This window comes from Coenobita brevimanus, chromosome 103 (genome assembly GCF_032717465.1).
Source record: "Coenobita brevimanus isolate Jiangsu-jjx chromosome 103, ASM3271746v2, whole genome shotgun sequence".
NCBI lineage: Eukaryota > Metazoa > Arthropoda > Malacostraca > Decapoda > Coenobitidae > Coenobita > Coenobita brevimanus.
Window position 1 is genome coordinate 10,866,543 of NC_137056.1, and position 19,694 is coordinate 10,886,236.

The following is a 19,694-nucleotide window of genomic DNA, read 5'->3' on the forward strand; positions in this document are numbered from 1 at the left end:
TAGTGTTGTTTAAATGGAAGTAATTTGTTATGGGTCTTTCAGTTGAGTCCTTCTCTTACTGTTCTGATGTTATTTTCCCTCATCCTCTGTTTCAACTGACGTCTTCTAGCTCACCTCTGGCATGTCTTTTGGTACCGTACAAAATATGCATTAAGTTTCTTGGAGAAATACAAAACTCATCCATTAAAAAATAAAGCAAGTCTTTCTGCTGCTCAGCTGACTGGCATACCTTCATATGGAAGTTACCCCTCTTTTTCCGTATCACTCATAATGCACTAACCTCTAAATCCTAACAAAAAAATATGCATAATTTATATATCTGTCTATCTACCTAAAGCCAGATGTCCCAACCCAGTAAGGGGTGGCCACAAACAAATCACCTCCATGTTGCCCTGTCCTCTGTCATTTCGCTGCCCTCCCCCCAACTCACACACCCCCTCTCTCATATACCTCTTCACTTCATCCCTTCATCTCCTTCTCGGTCTTCCTTCCTCTCCCCCTTTCCATCTCATTCACATACTCTCTCCTCATTAGTTTCTCACTCTCCATCCTCTCCATGTGGCCAAGCTACCTCAGTGTATTTCTCCAATCACTGTCTGTCACATCCACATCCACACCACAATGCTCCCTCACTTCCTCATTTGTCAGTCTGTCTCGCCATGTAACTCCACATGCATCTCTCAGATAGCTCATTTCCACTGCTTTCACTCATGATTTAGTGTCCTTCCAACAAGATCCAAGCTTCACTTCCATACATTAGAGTGGTTATCACAATACTATCATGCATGGACTTTTTTTTTTTTTTTTTTTTTTTTTTTTTTTTTTAATGCTCACATCCCTAGTTCGTAGCCCAGCATAATCTAATATATATATATATATATATATATATATATATATATATATATATATATATATACAGTGGGCTCGCATAGTGCGCGAGAGATTGGGTGGTGCACGAGCTCACGCACTGGGAATTCGCGTACTAGGAATACATAATCTTATGGGAATAATTACATATGGGCGGTACCCCCTCATACCTGGACATTTTTTGGCCCTTAGAGACATAATAAAGGTCCTATGTTTCAGACATTGTACTAAAGCTATAGCTACAATAACATAAATATGGGTAGTCACCTTAACAACAGTAGACAACAGGCCTGATGACCTTAAATAACAGGGGTTCTGAGGCGCGGCAACACTTACAGCGCCGCACTCCCCACCGCACCTCCCACCGCACCAACACTTCCCTCCGCAGACTCCTCTTGATCACCTTCCCCAGGAGCATCCAAGTCACTCACTTCTGCCATAAACCCTTCAAAGTCCAATGCTGACACTTCTGACATTGCATCCTCTTCATCCTCAACAGGATCAGGAGCAGACGATGTCGATGGTTCCGCTATTTCACCAACTTGAGCCCGCTGTGTGTAGCTTGTTATGAGCGTCTTTCTTCTCCTATTTATTTCTTCCCTGTGCTTGTCAGTGTAGAAACGGAAGAGTTTGTCGATACCAACCAGAAGTTCCTCCGTTCTTAGGTTGCTTACTTCCTGTGCCTTCACCTCTTCCTTGAGCTTATCCACGGCAGCAAGGATCTTGCTAATGTTTGACGTACACAGCTCAGTCCTGCCTTCCATCATGCTAGGCTGCTCAACTTGACTCTGTCTGGCATCGGGCTCTGCGTCAGCCTCGTCTATCCTTTGCAACACTTCCTCGGGAGGCTGTTCCTCAGTAGCAGTGTGCACTTCTTGTATGTCCGCCAATGTAACGTCCTCGAAACCTGGTACAGCTTGTGCTGCTGTCAATGTTGCTGCCTCAGCATCGGCCAGTGGTTGAATGGCTGTCTCCTGGGTGATGCACAGGCGAGGCACGAGCATTCGCCACGCATGGTTCACCGTTGCAGATATAATCTGGTGCCAGGCTTGAAGGAGAAATTCAACTGCATCCTTCATCGTAAAGTTACGCCAAAATGCCTCAACAGTCATGGCATCTGTGGTAGGTCGGGATAGAGGTGCTGGTGGAGGTGGAACGGGAGCAGATGCCTCATGAAGGTCTTCGTCGTGATCTTCTTGTAGGGCATGAAGCTGCTCTTGTGTGTCGGTCTTCCTGCATAGGTAGTCGTACACTTCCTTATGGTAGAAATGCTTCACTGTGGCGATTAGTTCTTGATCGAGTGGCTACATTAGTGACGTTGTGCTGGGCGGCAGAAACACAACACGACAATCCTTGTGAAGATCTTCCAAGTATGGAGGGTGACTTGGTGCGTTATCAAGCACAAGGTGCATCTTAAATGGAATGCCCAGTTCCTGACACTTGGCTCTCGCATCAGGGACACACCGCCTCGTTAACCAGTCTGCCATAACGTTCCCGGTCATCCAACCATTTACGGACTTGTACCAATACACGCCACTTGCATCCATGTTCGTGAGGTTTTTGTAGCACCTTGGATGTGAAGCTGTGTGTACAACAACTGGCCTCATCTTGTGGGTCCCAGACAGGTTTACAGCGAACATTACCATCATCTTACACTTCTGGAGCTTGCGACCAGGGACTTGTTTCTGTCTTTTAGCAATGTAAGATGATTTTGGCATGGCCTTGTAATATAAGGACGTTTCATCGATGTTGTACATCTGGTCCTTGTTGTACTGTCCCTCTTCAATAATCGTTTTAAATATTGCAGGATAGTCTCTTGCGGCCAGCTCGTCGGCAGAGGCAGCGTTCACCAGACAATTTCATGTAACGGAGTTCATTGCACTTGAGAAAACGGTCCAGCCATCCAACTGATGTCCTGAATGGTTTTTCCACGTTTAACCTTTGAGATGCAGCCTTGTAAAAGAGCTGGGCTTGGTTCCGAATAAATCTTCCATTGAGTGGAACACCTTCCTTTTCTTTCCGCATTATGAAGGTGGCAAGATAGCGCTCCATTAATATCATAGCACGATTTCCCACCTGCGAACGGCCGTCTAGGTCAGAGGCACCGTACGTCTTCACTACAGCCTTTATGGCTTCATGGCTCTTCCACACAGTTCTCACTGTAGATTCAGCCAGTCCCAGGGTTCTCCCGATAGCCGTGTTTCCTTGACCCTCCTCCTTCATCTTAATTATCTTTAACTTGGTGGCGTGCGTCAGAAGTTTCTTTACTCTTGGGGTTGGAGCCATGGTGCAGCGAAGTACAGGCAGCACAAAAAACACCACACGTTGTACACGACAGGTTAACTGTAGAGAGTGGATCCGCACAGTGGACGAGCCGGGACTGTTATGGCGCGCCCGCTCCCTTGTACCCCAAACTGCGCAGTAGAATGCCTGGGAATTTTTGCGCATCAACATGACGACACGTGACGCGCTCTGTGAGGGGTGGTCGTGCACTAGTAGAAAATGGCATTTTTTAGCCACTCCTTGCCTCTGCCTCGCGTTCTTTGCGGTAAACTTGTGCATTAAAGGGTTTTTGGTTATGATTTTTGGTCATTCGTGCACAAGGCGAATCGCGCACTGCGGTGACGCGCACTGTGCGAGCCCACTGTTTATATATATATATATATATATATATATATATATATATATATATATATATATATATATATATATATATATATATATATATACTGTATATATATATATATATATATATATGTAATCCCTCTAATATCCGAACGCCCAATATCCGAACATCCCCACTAACTGGACATAATCCTCCTGGGATCCAATATTCCCAAAATGGGCCAAAAACCACAAAAAATTTGAAAAAAATCTGACTTTTTTCCCTCCCATAATTTGAAATTCCCACCTGGTGCCAAACAGCTGTTACACCATGGTCCCTTCACCCCTTCCTTCCTCCCCCTCCCTCCCCCCTCCCCTGTCAGGTTGCCATTTGGTATTTTTCATTACCAAGTGTGGGCCAATTTGGTAATGAAAAATTCGTTTGGTAATGAATTAGAATAATGCATTACCAAATGGATTTTTCACATGTATGAGGATACACAGGATGGAGATGGTGGATTGTTTGCTCTCTCTGATTAATCTGCTACCCTACATAGTGTGAAAATAATCAACATGGTGGTAGTTATAAGGAGAGTGATTACATGTATTTCCACTTGTATATATAATTAGTGAAGAATATATGCTAGCTTTACGAATTTGGTAATGAAAAGTTATATTTGACAATGAAAGTTGAGGAGATTGGTAATGTGGCTGTTGCAATCTGGCAACTCTGTTACCCCACCAACATCAACAGTCACAGCTTAACTCCGATGGAGAGCAGATACTCATAACAGTGCAAGCCACAGGTGCTTGTTTTTTGTGAATAAACAGTGAATAAACTGCAATACCTTGCCACTAGAACACACGGGAATTTACAGTGTTGTGCAGTGTTAAGAAATTAGAATTTAGAGTGCAGAGGATTAACTGTGGACTGCAAACTGGCGGTTCAAACCAGTCCAAGAGCAAGGGACTTGTAAGTACCCAGAATGTTTAATATTGTATAAACTCACCTCTAAAACCTCATTTTATGGTTCTTTTGCATTTATTTCAGTCTTTTATGTCCCTTATTGGTGTGATTTGGGTTTTAAATAGGTGCAATGCATGTTCAGAGGGAGTTGTATAGGTGTTTTTCAGAGTTAGGGTCCATAAGTACAAGTCCATAAGCTGGGGCCCAATATCCGGACAGGACCACTATCCGGACCTGCCTATGGCTCTATTGATCCGGATATTGGAGGGGTTACTGTATATATATATATATATATATATATATATATATATATACACAGTATATATATATATATATACACACACAGTATATATATATATATATATATATATATATATATATATATATATATATATATATATATATATATATATATATATATATATATATATATATATATATATATATATATATATATTTTTTCAACTGAGTAAATTAAACCGTCCCCGAGACGGTCTGTCAGCTCGAAACTGTCCAAGGCACGCGTGGCTAGTTTGAAAACGTGACGTATGTGTAAAGTCACGTTAAATCAAGAAACCCTTGTTAGTTAAACATATCTCATTAAATAATTGCTCGTATTAAAACGAAAACATGCTGTTTAAACTCACTTTAGTTGAGAGGTTACTGTATTGTAAATGTCAAAATTTATGGCATATATTTCAAAAGCAAGAATTTATACACCCAAAGATGTAAGTCTCATTCAGATTGACTGAGCAGTTCTCGCACAGCAGCATGGCAAGGAAAATAATAGTTACTTTTCCCAGCCTGGTGAGAGGCGGTACATCGCAGAAAATGGCCTCGTTACGGTGACTCACATGTCAAAACTCATGATATTCAAGGTGAATAATGTTCCTAGACATGAATGAACGTTGCTTAACTAAACCTGAATGAAAAATATCATCATCATCCGGACTACCTTTCCCACCCTAGGCCAGGGTGAGGAGCAGCAATGTCCAGACAGCCCAAATTTGCCCAGTCCAATGGGCTACGCTTCCATTCACTCATCATTCAAGCCCACGGAATCGTGGCTTTATCGGATACGCCAAAACCATTCACCACGTTCTGTAGCTTCACATAATTTTATCCGATAAGAGTCAGTCCAGACTCTGCCACGTTAAAAGGGGTGCCAAAATTCCTGATCATGCTCTTCTCTTCACAACATTCATCCAGCCAGCACGATCTCCTGTCAGTTCCCTAGCCTCACTGACTTCCAAACCTCTCTTCCTCACACACTCATCCACCATATCTCTCCACCTTCCCCTTGGCCTACCTCGCCTCCTCCCTCCTTCGAATTTGCCCAGATATACCTTTTTCACAACTCTGTTGTTATCCATTCTCTCCACATGACCATACCATCTCAATACACTCTCTTCGATTCTGGTGTCCACCAACTTCTTCACTCCACATCTTTCATGAATCACATTATTTCGTATCCTATCCACCCTCTGTACTCCACATACATTCCTCAGCAGTCCCATCTCCACTGCTCTTACTCTTGACTTTTCATTTTCATGCCGCACCATAGTGTCCCATCCATTTGTTAAAGTTGGCACTAACACTCCTTCCTGTAAGTCTCGTGCAGCTGCAACACTCAAGCCTCTGTTTCTTATCAAGGCCTTCATTGCACCAGCTACTTTTCTTCCTTGTGTCACTCTACTTTCCTCTTCTTTTGCATATTTTCCTGTCTTTTCTATCACTGTACCCAGGTATTTGACTCTCTCACCAGTTCCAGTCTCTCTCCATTCGCTGTTACATCGCACTGGGAGTCACCTTCTCTCTCAGTAACCATCACTTTACTCTTTTCTACATTTACTCTGACACGTTGCTCACACACATCAGCAATACTCTGCAGTAGCCTACCAAGTTCTTGTCCAGTACATGCAGGCAGTACTGCATCATCAGCATACAACAAATTTGAGATGTTCCATCCATCACCATTCATTACCAACGCCATCCCTCTCTCCATTACTCGTGTTTTTTCTTCTTTCATCACCCCATCCATGTATATATTGAACAACCACGGGGACATCACACAACCATGTCGCACGCCCACGCTGATCGTGAACCATTCACTTAGATGCCCATTGACCCTTACACATGCTTCACTACCATCATAAAAACTCTTGATGGCTCCTAGCAGCTTACCCTCTACACCGCACATGCACAGAACTTTCCACAATCCTTCTCTGTCAGCTTTGTCATATGCTTTTTCCAGATCCATGAATGCCATAAACACCTTATGGTCCCTCTCACAAGCCTTCTCTACTATCTGTCTCATTGCAGATATTTGGTCCACACATCCTTTGCCACTCCTAAAGCCACCCTGTTCATCACTCACTGGGACTTCTGATATTTCTTTTACTTGCTTTATAATAATTCTTCCATATACCTTCCCTACCACACTTAATAAACTTATGCCATGATAATGCTTGCACTCACTTCACTCACCTTTATTTTTGTACAGGGGTACAATCACAGCCTTTTTCCACTCTGCAAGCACAGTTTCACTCATTTATGCCTTCTTACATATCTCCAACAAGCACTTCATTCCACTCTTTCCACTACACCTAAGCATCTCTGCATGCACCTCATCAACCCCAGCTGCTTTCCCATTTTTCAGCCGCTTCACAGCACTCTTCACCTGTGCGAGTGTTACGTCTCCCGATACTGTATTCCTCTGCACACCCCCAAAACCAAATATGTTTACAGCCGCTCTGCTCTCTCTATTTCCATTCATCAGGCTTTCGAAATATTCCTTCCATCTGTTCCTTACTTCATCCCCATGGGTTAATAATCTATCATTTTTCTTCTTAAATCCTCATTTACCTCCTCCTTTTTCCTCTTCACTAGTCTCTTTACGTGCTTTTGCTCTCAACATGTTTAGTTCTTATTTCGACTGAACCCCTGTCCCATAACTACCTTAGCCACTTCTTCCTCTTTTACTCCACCGCTTTCTTTACCTCCTCATTCCACCATGCTGTACCTTTCTTCTTTGTTGTTACTCTTGCCACACCACACACTGCTTTAGCATTCCTAACTAAGCTGTCCCTATATGCATTCCACAGGCTGTCCAGATCCATTTCACTCCAGTTCACTAATTCTAACTCCTCCTTTACTTTGGTCCTGTAATTATCTGCCATTTCTTTGATCCTCAGCTTCTCAACTTTCAGTCTTTCTCCCTGACTGCTCCTCTCTCTCCTTATCCACCTCACTTCTCTCAGCTTGATCTTGCATACCAGAATCATAATTATGATCTGACAGACCTCCACATCGTCCTCCCGCAGCCCTCTTATTAGCAACTATTCCCATCGTCGACCTCTCCACAAGCACGTAATCAGTCAGGCTTCTTCCAACACGATCCCCGTTCCCTCTATACCATGCATATTTATGTGCATCTCTGTGTTTGAATACGAGTTACAAATGCACAACCTCCTCTCGTGACACATATCCTTTAGTTTTTTCCCATTATCATTTTCTCCTGGTACTCCATAACAACCCATTATGTCATCCTCAGGACCAGTGCCTACTCTTCCATTCATATCTCCCATTATGATCTCTTTATAGCTCCTGGGCATTTCTCCCACTACTTCACCCAGGTCATCCCAAAACCTGTCTTTCTCTCTCTCACTCCTGTCCTCACACAGTGCATATGCTACAATCATGCCACTTTTACCTTCTCAAACTTGAACTTTACATACATACACCTTGAGTTGACACATTTGTAGTCTCTCATTCCACTCTGCCACACATCATTCATCAACAAAGCAACACCTTCCTTGCATCTCCCTTGCCCATTCATTCCTAGTCTTACATGTTTCACACTTTCCACTCCTCCACTTCACACACTTTCATCTTCGTTTCACACCATGCCATCACGGCATATCTCACACCCTTGGACGCATTCACCACATCCACCCTCTTGCTCTCCTCATTCACACATTTCACATGACCACGTGAATCTGCCCGTTTGGTTGTGGCCCTGGGCAGGTATTGGGCTCTCCGAGGCTCTCTGAAACGACTGCCATGATTAAGTGATTTTGGATAGGGGAATCTGGCCATGTGGAGAGGATGGAGGGTGAAAGACTGACGAAGAGAGTGTATGTGAGTGAGGTGGAGGGGGGAAGAGGGAGGGGGAGGCCGAGGATGAGATGGAGGGATGGGGTGGAGAGGTATATGAGAGAGGGGGGTGTGAGTTGGGAGCAGGGCAGTGAAATGGTGGGGGACAGGGCGACTTGGAGGCGATTTGTTTGTGGCCACCCCAAACGGGATTGAGGCGTCTAGCAATGAATGAATGAATCTGGGGGACACTTAACCCTGCCAGAAACCCCGGTTATATGGTTACCACCCAGCATAGTAAATGGTTTCCTGGGTACGGGAAACCATTTGGCATGTCACTCAGTGTAGAGATCATATGGCACCTCTACATTGAGTGAGTGGATGATGGGCGCCCCCACCTACCACATGATCCTGAAAAAAAACATTCCTGGAAAAAAAAATTTCATGCAAAAAAATTGAAATGATACATTCATCAATGAACTCAATACTACAAACATGATATTATAATAAAATATCATGATATATCTGTAACATAAAGGTATAACATGGCTTTATATGTGCAAAAATGTTTCCTTACCTTAACAAATACTATAATTACAACACTAAAGTTGTAAAAAGCAGTGGCATAGAGATGTAACCCACAGAAAAATACGGTAATGCATGGTAAATTTCCAATAATATACATAACATTAGGCTAATAACATACACATGTATTACAGTACATATGCTAGGTATTGCTACAATAAAAGCAAAGTCTTATTTTAGGTTTATAAAGTGCAATAAAGTTGGGAAATGACTCCTCATTTGATGCGTTACGCAAAGGTGTAGGGAAGTAACAGAGGAGGAAGGTGGAGGGAAGGTGGGAAATTTCCAGAGGGAGGGAGTGTAGAGTGTGGAAATATCACCTTTATCTACACATATGGGTAGGAAGGAGAAGTGGTGAGGGATATGTCTCGGCAGCAAAGCCAGGGGGGTAAGGAGAGTGGAAGGGGGATGCTCTAGTGGCAGTGGGAAGGGTAGAAAGAGTGGGATACGTCACATAAGGCATCGACTGAGGGGGTAGGCAGAGGGAGAGACAGGGCAGGGGGGGCTCACCCCCCACTCTGTTGGTGGGCTGGAGCCCTCCTCCCTCCCTCTCAACTCGTAGCTGGGATGGTCTTGGAGCAGGTTACATCAAGTAAGAAGCAGGAAAAAATGAATGGAGTTTTCTATTGCAATTGCTCTATCGGAATTTTTAGGCCAGAGTGTCAAAGTAACGGATACCCCCATAGGGTCGTTTAGGATGTTAGAGGTTAATTTGATGAGGGAGCTGGCAACCCTTAAGCATCATGGTTGGAAAATTGAATATACAACAGTGGAAGACTTTCAGAGTAACCATACAAACTCAAGTTTCTTTCAAATCTTTCACCTATTTCCGATCATTTTTATTTTTTTGGGGGGACTGACACTCCAAGAATTATTGAAGGAGGGGTCAAGTTCCCCAAATAACACATTACGGATAATAGTTCATTGTACTGAGATATCAAAGCCATATCCTCCTTCTTGCCACCATGTCTAAGAATTAATTTGGTGAGGGGGCTGAACCCCCCTAAAAATCATACATGGAAATTGTATATACTATAGGTATATCCCAGTTTAATGATGCAGTTGGTTATGTAAAAACTCATTGTTAGGCAGGTTAACATGTAAAGTGATGGGAAGCATTTTTCAGCCTTGGGTTTCTCCCCCCTATCCAAGTCCAAAACCCACCCAAATGAGCTCAAAACAAGTTTAAAGCCAATCTAAATGGCCTAACAGCTGTAAAAGACGCTAACCTAAGCCTAACACCTGTAAATAACCCACTAAAACCAACTAATAAAATCTGAAAATCGTCAAATATAAGTCCGGAAAAAATCAAGCTTAGTAAATTGTACCCCAAAATGACAATGTTCACCCCACCTGTGGCTAAAACACATTAGTCTGATCTAAAAACAGTTTATAAATCAACCTAAACACACAATTTTAGTCTAAAATATCATCAAAATCAGTAAAAAAAAATCAGAACTCATCATTAAACCAGGGTTTGGCCATCGTTAGGTGGGGTATAATGGTATTTCTACCCCCCTCGTTAAGTTGGGGTATTGTAGGCTATATCGAGGTATACCTGTGCTGGGTTGTGTAAGACTCACAGTAACCAGATAAACTCACATGGGAAGGTTCATTCAAATCCCTCTGAAGGCCCAGGAGGAGTTAGGGTGTGCACACACACACACACACACACACACACACACACACACACACACACACACACACACACCAGCATTGCTGTAATTTATCTATTGCTTTTTTTTTTTTTAGTAACTTTATTCCCTGCCAAAGATACATTTTTCCTTGGGGTTAGATGTATTTTAGATAGATAATAAATTTATAATTGTTGGTGTTGTTGTAAATCAGTGTTAGAATCAAATTACTTGTAAGTTACTTTTTTACCTTACCAAAATAAGAATATGCCTGTGGTCAGTAACATTAATAGCTTTACATAAACTATACTTTTACTTCTTTGACCAGCCTGTCCACAACATCTGGCAACAGTGGCATAAGTGGCTTTTCCCACGCTCGTTGGGCCATCCAGCTTGTAATAGTGAGCTCAGAATTGGCTGAGAAAGATGATGATGGTATCAAGTTCCACGAAGAACGATCATTGGATGATGAACACTCACCAGGTGTTTTTCACGTGAGTATTTCTTGTTGGCTGTTCGATGGGTTTGCCAAGCGTAAGCTGTGTTGACAGTGTTTTTCCATTGAATCTCATAATATCAGTCTCAGTCTGCCTTCACTTAAAGTTGGAATGTGTGAGGGCTGAGTGCTGCTTTTGGAGAAATGAAGTCACTGAATGTGCAGTGAGGTTGGATGATGAGGAAATGGAAAATGTGAGTGCATTTTAGTGTTTGGGTAGTGTGATGAGTAAAGATGGAAGTTTGGAGGATGAAGTGCTTTAAAGGGTATAACAAGGAAGAAAGGTGGCTGGTTCTTTGAATGCAGTGATAAGAAATAGGGAAGTGAGCATGGAAGTAAAAAAGTCGCTGCACTATAGTACTATGATACCAACTCTAATGTATGGATGTGAAACTTGGACCTTGTTGGAAGGACTCAAGTCAAGAGTGAGAGCACTGGAAATGATTAATTTGAGAGGAACATGTGGAGTTACATGGAGAGACAGACTGACAAATGAGGAAGTGTAGGGGTATTGTGGTGTGGATGTGGATGTGATGGAAAGCATTAGGAGAAATACATTGAGGTAGTTTGGTGATGTGGAGAGGATTGAGAGTGAGAGACTAACAAGGAGAGTGTATGTGAGTGAAGTGGGGGGAGGAGAGGGAGGGGGAGGCCGAGGATGAGATGGAGGCATGGAGTGGAGAGGTATCTGAGAGAGGAGGGTGTGAACTGGAGGGAGGGCAGTGAAATGGCTGTGGACAGGGGGACAAAGAGGCGATATGTTTGTGGTCACCCCTTACAGGATTAAGGTGTCTGGCAATAGATAGGTAGAGATAGATAGAACTCTAAACTCTAAAGCATGGCTGATGCCACAGGCAACATGATCTGTTTGGGAATGCACAGCTGATGGACATAGTCATTTTCTCTTTCCTGCCATTTTCTTTTGTCACCACGATATTATGCAAGCATAGGAGAGGTAGGCAGTTTGCATTGGCAGCCTACCACATGCCAATGAAAGATTAGGAATGATGTGTTGTGATTCCGCATCACTCAGTTTGCTCGCCGCCTCCTCTGCCTGGCCACCCTGTGCCACCTCCACCCCTGCCAAACTGCCCAGTCATGCAAGGAAGGGATTAAGTGAAAGTGCATTTGGGGAGGAACTGAAGGTGACAGTGTCCTCATTGTCAAGTGGAGAGAGTATCGGAGGACACAATTTACCATATGGAGAATGACATGCCTTGGCTGCCCTTCTGTGCCTCCTCACTTGCCATGGCACCACTCATGAGTGGCCTTGATGACCCTCCAGAAGCCAAGGACATCCATTACCCTTCTGGTGACTGGAGCGTCCTCTGAGGCATTGGAGTCTGAGGAAAGGGTTGGGCAGCCATAAGTCTTGTGCAGCACAAATGCTGCATTATTGCCACGCAGCTTCCTTTGTGGCACCTATGCCCCACGATCACCCACATTGCACCAGCCTGGTATGGGTAGGTCTTGCCAAAAAGCACTTGTTAAATGAGAAGCCGATGACCTGAGCTTGAGCAATTTAGACTCAGTTTTAGTCTTTTGAGCTTCTTGAGTCTGCAGTTGTGAGAAAAAAGATTGGGGTGGGAGGAAAACACAAAAGTGCGCCATGGCCTTCTGCAAAGTTAGCTGGGCTGTGATGATGGTGCGTGGGACACAATTTGTGAGCCACGCACACCCCTCCTCTTTGTGCGCCCCATTCAAATCTCTCTCTCTCTCTCTCTCTCTCTCTCTCTCTCTCTCTCTCTCTCTCTCTCTCTCTCTCTCTCTCGCGTGTGCCACACACACACACACACACACACATTATAACGTATCACCCTCCATACGGCAAAAGTGACAACGCAGTATTAAGTTACAACTTCAGGATTTCATATGACTTAGTTAATAGTTATAAAAGTTACAAAAAGAGACTTAACTACAAAAAGGGCAACTATCATGACCTAAAGAAATACTTCTTGGAAATAGAATGGGAAGAAGGGCTTAGAGGACAAGATTTAAATGTTATATATAGAAAATTCTGTGAGTTTTATGAAATAGGAGTCCAGAAGTACATCCCACAGCACAAAGAGACAGAAAAGAAAATAAAGAAATGGTTTAATACAGAATGTAAGAAATCAAAAGAAAAAAGGGATTTGGTGTGGAATAGATACAGAAGACACAATAGAGAAAGGACATGTAACAACTATAAACAGGCAAGAAACGATTATACAAGAATAAGGAGGGAAGCCCAAAAACAGTTTGAGGAGGACATCGTAAGTAAAAGTAGTGATCAACCGAAGCTATTTTACAGCTACATCTGGAGTAAAACCAAAGTAAAAGATAAAGTACAATCCATTACGGATGAGAGGATCACCTACACACAAGAGAAGGATATTTGTGAAGCACTAAATAAGAATTTCCAATCAGTTTTTACAGAAGAAAAAAATTTTGAGAGGGAGTATGCAGTATAGAACATGCATGCCCACTTCGTACTACCAGATATAGAAATATCAGAAAAAGAACTACAGGAGGAGCTAAGTAAATTAGACAAAGGAAAAGCAAATGGTCCTGATGAAATTTCATGTTGGGTGCTTCATGAATGTGCAAAGGAGTTAAGCAAACTATCTGTCTATCTATTGCCAGGCACCTCAGTCCCATTCGGGGTGGCCAGAAACAAATCGCCTCCACGTCGCTCTGTCCCCCTCCATTTCACTGCCCCACTCCCAACTCACACCCCCCTCTCTCATATACCTCTCCACCCCATCCCTCCATCTCATCCTCGGCCTCCCCCTCCCTCTTGCCCCCTCCACCTCACTCACATACACTCTCTTCTTCAGTCTTTCACCCTCCATCCTCTCGACATGGCCAAACCACCTCAGTGTATTCCTCCTAACGCTTCCTATCACATCCACTTCCACACCACAACGCTTCTTTATATCCTCATTTGTCAGCTTGTCTCTCCATGTGACTCCACAGGCTCCTCTTAAATAACTCATTTCCACTGCTCTCACTCTTGACTTGTGTCCTTCCAGCAACGTCCAAGCTTCACTTCCATACGTTAGAGTTGGTATCACAATACTGTCACGTAGTAACTTTTTCACTTCCATACTCACTTCCCTGCTTCTTATCACTGCTTTCAAGGAACCAGCAACCATTATTTTTAATTTTCAAGGAATCCTTGGGACAAGGTAAACCACCTGATATTTGGAAAAAAGCAAACATTGTTCATTTATTCAAGAAAGGGAATAGACAAAATCCACTCAAACACCGACCAGTATCACCAACCAGTGTTGTAAGCAAGGTAATTGAAAAGCTGATAAGAAAAGTTTGGATAAATCATCTAGAAGAACATAATATGATAACAGACAGTTTGGTTTCAGAAAGGGAAAATCATGTGTTATCAAGCTGTTGAGCTACTATGATAGAGTAACAAACATTACAGAACAGGGATGGGTGGACAGTATCTATTTAGATTTCAAGAAAGCATTTGATAGAGTACCGCACCAAAGACTTTTATGGAAATTGTACCATCAAGGAGGAATCCAAGGCAAACTGTATTGTTGGATGCAAGATTTTCTCAAAAAAAGGGAAATGAGAACAGTACTAAGGGGAAATTACTCATCATGGAGAGAAGTGACTAGCAGAGTTCCACAGGGCTCAGTGCTGGCACCAATTATGTTTTTAGTGTATGTAAATGATGTAGACAGTAACATTGGAAATGAAAGCTATCTAAATATGTTTGCGGATGATGCAAAAATACAAATGAGAATTATTAACACAGACTCATGTAAAGAGCTTCAAGGAGAATTAAATAAACTTCATGAATGAAGCCGTACATGGCAAATGGAATTCAGTACGGACAAGTGTCATGTAATCAAGTTTGGTAAAAGTTGAAAAAGACGTGATTGGGATTATAAGTTAGGAAGCAAAACCCTACACATCAGAAAAAGAGAAGGACCTAGATGTGATTATCAATAACAGACTATCTCCGGCTGACCACATCAGTGAAAAGGTATGGAACATGTATACACGGCTTGCAAATATGAGAATAGCATTCGCATACATAAATGAAGACATGCTAAGAATGATAATAACATCATTCATCAGACGAACCCTGGAGTATGCGTCAGTAGTCTGGAGTCCTCATCTCAAAAAACACATAGATAAGATTGAAAAACTTCAAAGGGCCACTGCAAGATGGGTACCAAGCTTAAGGGATCGAAGCAACAAAGAAAGACTAGAAAAATGAATCTACCTACACTACAGGAGAGAAGGAAAAGAGGAGACCTGATTACGCTGTGCAAATGCATATCAGGGAAGGAGAAAGTAGTTATAAATGATTACATAACCTATGGGGATGCATCAGCAAGAGGACACTGCAAAAAACTGCATAAAAAAAGAGGCGATAAAGATGTAAGAAAATTTAGTTTCCCAAATAGGGCAATTGATCAGTGGAATGCACTACCGAATGAAATCGTGTGTGCCAAAACAATTCATAAATTCAAGGATATGTACGATAAAAATGATTTAAGACATGGGACAGTATGAGCTTGACTCATTCCTGTAAAGATATAATTAGGTAACACACACACACACACACACACACACACACACACAGGGATTCAATCTAGGTGGACGTGTGACACCGGCGCTTCGTACCAAATCATCACGGCCAGTGACATTACCTAAATAGTATCTTTGTATGAGTCAAGCTCAGTACCAGGTTAGACAATGATTGTTCATTATAAAAAGGAAAAAAATAATAAGTTTCAACAAGACTTTTAAAAACAGGAAATAGAACCAAGACGAAAGAATACGCTGAGTCATCTCTGAGGTTTGTTTACAACAAGACGGAGATTGTAAGTATATGCTTTGCACTTTAAGTATTGCAAAATGGATACATACTTCAGTAAAACAAATTTGGAAAAGAAAAAGGATAAAGGTAAAAAGCAAAATGATGATTTCTACCAAGAACTGGTTGAAGTAGAGACCCACAATAGACTGGTTGAACGTGTAAACAAACTAGAAATGGCTTTCAAAAATGAAATTGATGAAATAAAGAAGCAGATGCACTTGCAAAAAGAAGAAATAGAAAAACTAGGAAGGGAGGCCAATAAGAAAGACACAACCATCAGTGAACTAACCGTGGAATTGAGTACATAGGAAGAAAATTAGTGAAATGGCAAGTACAGTAGTCAATCACGAGAGTGTTATGGAAGAGTTCAAAAATGACACAGAGACAATTAGGCAAGTTAGCAGTCATATTGACCAGAGCAGTGATATTGAGGAGAAGATAACACAAGTAAATGAAGTTGTGCAAAGCTACAAAAATGATGTAGAAACCACGTATGCAGAAATGGTGAAAGTAAAGAAAGACTTAGAAACAAGCGTGGAGGAAAAAAGCATTAAAAAGGAGGTGAAAAGAATAATCCAAAACAATCCAAAGTTAGTCAGAGATTCAGTAGAGATAAACAAATCAATAGTAATCACTGGTATAGAAGAGGATGAAGTTAAAAACAAGATCACAAGAGACAAAAAGGAGATGGCAAATGTAATGAGCTTACTGAAAGAAGTATCAGAGGAAATCTGTAGTAAAGTCATAGAGGAACACAAAAGGTTAGGGAAATACGAGAAAAGCAAGACAAGACCTCTAAAGGTGACTTTCCAGAGTGTAAACACTGTGGAAGAGATACTAAAAAATGCAAAGAATCTTAAGGAAAAAGAGGAGTTCAAAAATGTATGGATAAAAAGATGCCTAACACAAGAGGAACTGGAATTACTGAAAGAGAAAAGGGAGGAAGCAAAAACAAAAAATGAGGGAAGATCAGAAGAGGACAAGAAGAAATTTTTTTACAAAGTAATAGGATTGCAGGTACGAAAGTGGTACACAAACAGGATGGAAGAAAAAGGAGGAAGGTAGTAGAACCATGTCATGACAAGTATATAAACAAGATGATAAAGTTGATGTACTCAAATATGGATGGAATGGTATCTAAATTACTATAGATGAATGATTATGTCAGAGAAAATGAACCACAAATAATATGCCTAACTGAAACAAAATTAATACCAAAGATATCAAATGACATACTAAACTTAGAGGAATACAATATATGGAGAAGAGACAGATATTTAAAAAAAGAAGGAGGAATTATAATATTAACTAAGAAAAATCTAAAAGTCAAGGAAATAAAACTTGATATACCATCACAAGTAGAACTGATTGCAGTAGAGATCGACACATCTGAAGGTAAAGTAATTGTAGCCAATTTGTACGGTACATGCCACCCAGATTAAACACATGGGAAAGAGACGAATATGAGGACCTGGCAGAGAGTACAATTCAGAGTGTAAGATCATTGCTACATAAAATGGAAGAGAAATCGGAAAGAATTATACTAACTGGGGACTTCAATACAAATATAAATTGGAATACTCTAGATATAAATAGCCAAGAAAGCTGTTGGGACCAAAAGCTCCTGGATCTCGTACAAGAGTTTTTCTTAACGCAACATGTGAGGGAAACCACCAGAAAAAGAGGACTTGATGTACCTTCAGTGCTAGATCTAATATTTACAAGGCAAGAAAATGATATTGACAGTTTAATATATCACCCTCCACTTGGCAAAAGCGATCATGCAGTACTAAACTATAACTTCAGGATAGCATATGACATAGTAAACAGCAATTATAGTTACAAAAAGAGCCTAAACACTAAAAAGGGAAATTATCAAGACCTAAAGAAGTATTTCTTAGAAGTTGATTGGGAAAATGAGCTTAGAGGACAAGATTTAAATGCTGTATATAAAAATTTTTGTGAATTTTATGAAATAGGAGTCCAGAAGTACATCCCACAGCACAAAGAAGCAGATAAGAAAATACAGAAATGGTTCAATACAGACTGTAAAAAATCAAAAGAAAGAAGAGATTTGTTGTGGAATAGATACAGAAGACACAATAGTGAAAGGGCGTACAATAATTACAAACAGGCAAGAAACGACTATACAAGAATAAGGAGGGAAGCCCAAAAACAGTTTGAGGAGGATATAATAAATAAAAGTAGTGATCAACCAAAGCTGTTTTACAGCTATATCAGAAGCAAAACTAAAGTAAAAGATATAATACAATCCATTACGGACGAGGGAATCACTTATACACAAGAGAAAGATATTTGTGAAGCACTAAATAAGAATTTCCAATTAGTTTTTACAGAAGAAAAAAATTTTGAGAGGGACTATGTGGAACACGCATGTCCACACATACTACCAGATATACAAATAGCAGAAAAAGTAATACAGGAAGAGTTAAGTAGATTAGACAGAGGAAAAGCAAGTGGTCCTGATGAAATTTCATGTTGGGTACTACGAGAATGTGCAAAGGAGTTAAGTAAACCAATATTTTTAATTTTCAAGAAATCCTTGAGTCAAGGTAAACTACCTGATATTTGGAAAAAAGCAAATATTGTCCCCTTATTCAAGAAAGGAAATAGACAAAATCTACTCAACTACCGACCAGTATCACTGACCAGTGTTGTAAGCAAGGTATTAGAAAAACTTATAAGAAAAGCTTGGGTAAATCATCTAGAAGAACACAGTATGATAACAGAAAGACAGTTTGGTTTCAGAAAAGGAAAATCATGTGTTACTAATCTGTTGAGCTACTATGACAGAGTAACAAACACAATACAGGAAAGGGATGGATGGGTGGACAGTATCTGTTTAGATTTCAAGAAAGCTTTTGACACAGTACCACACCAAAGACTTTTATGGAAACTGTACCATCAAGGAGGAATTCGAGGCAGACTGTTTTGTTGGATGCAAGACTTTCTCATAAAAAGAGAAATGAGGACAATACTAAGAGGAAACTACTCATCATGGAAAGAAGTGACTAGTGGAGTACCACAGGGTTCAGTGCTGGCACCAATCATGTTTTTAGTGTATATAAATGATATAAACAGTAACACTGGAAATGAGAGCTATCTGAATATGTTTGCAGATGATGCAAAAATACAAAGGAGAATTACTAACACAGACTCCTGTAAAGAGCTACAAGAAGAACTAAATAAACTTCATGAATGGAGTAGTACATGGCAAATGGAATTCAATGTGGACAAGTGTCATGTAATCAAGTTTGATAAAAGTGGAAAAAGACCTGATTGGGATTATAAGTTAGGAAATAAAACCCTATATACATCAGAAAGAGAGAAAGACCTAGGTGTGATTATCAATAACAGACTATCTCCGACTGACCACATCAGCGAGAAGGTACGGAACATGTATACACTGCTTGCAAATATGAGAATGGCATTCACATACATAAATGAAGACATGCTAAGAAGGATAATTACATCATTCATTAGACCAACCCTGGAATATGCATCAGTAGTCTGGAGTCCTCATCTCAAAAAGCACATAGACAAGATTGAAAAAGTTCAAAGGGCTGCTACAAGATGGATACCAAGCTTAAG

The 19,694-nt window shown here is 41.1% G+C and overlaps 1 protein-coding gene across 1 annotated transcript in view; it reads left to right on the forward strand.

Annotated features, from left to right (window-relative positions):
* Window positions 1-19,694, forward strand: part of LOC145415599 (glycosylated lysosomal membrane protein A-like) — a 177,466-nt gene that overhangs the window by 64,749 nt on the left and 93,023 nt on the right. Inside the window, exon 5 of the mRNA XM_080284823.1 lies at window positions 11,081-11,246. Coding sequence (XP_080140949.1) covers window positions 11,081-11,246 — 166 coding nt within the window. The remainder of the gene's footprint in view (window positions 1-11,080; window positions 11,247-19,694) is intronic.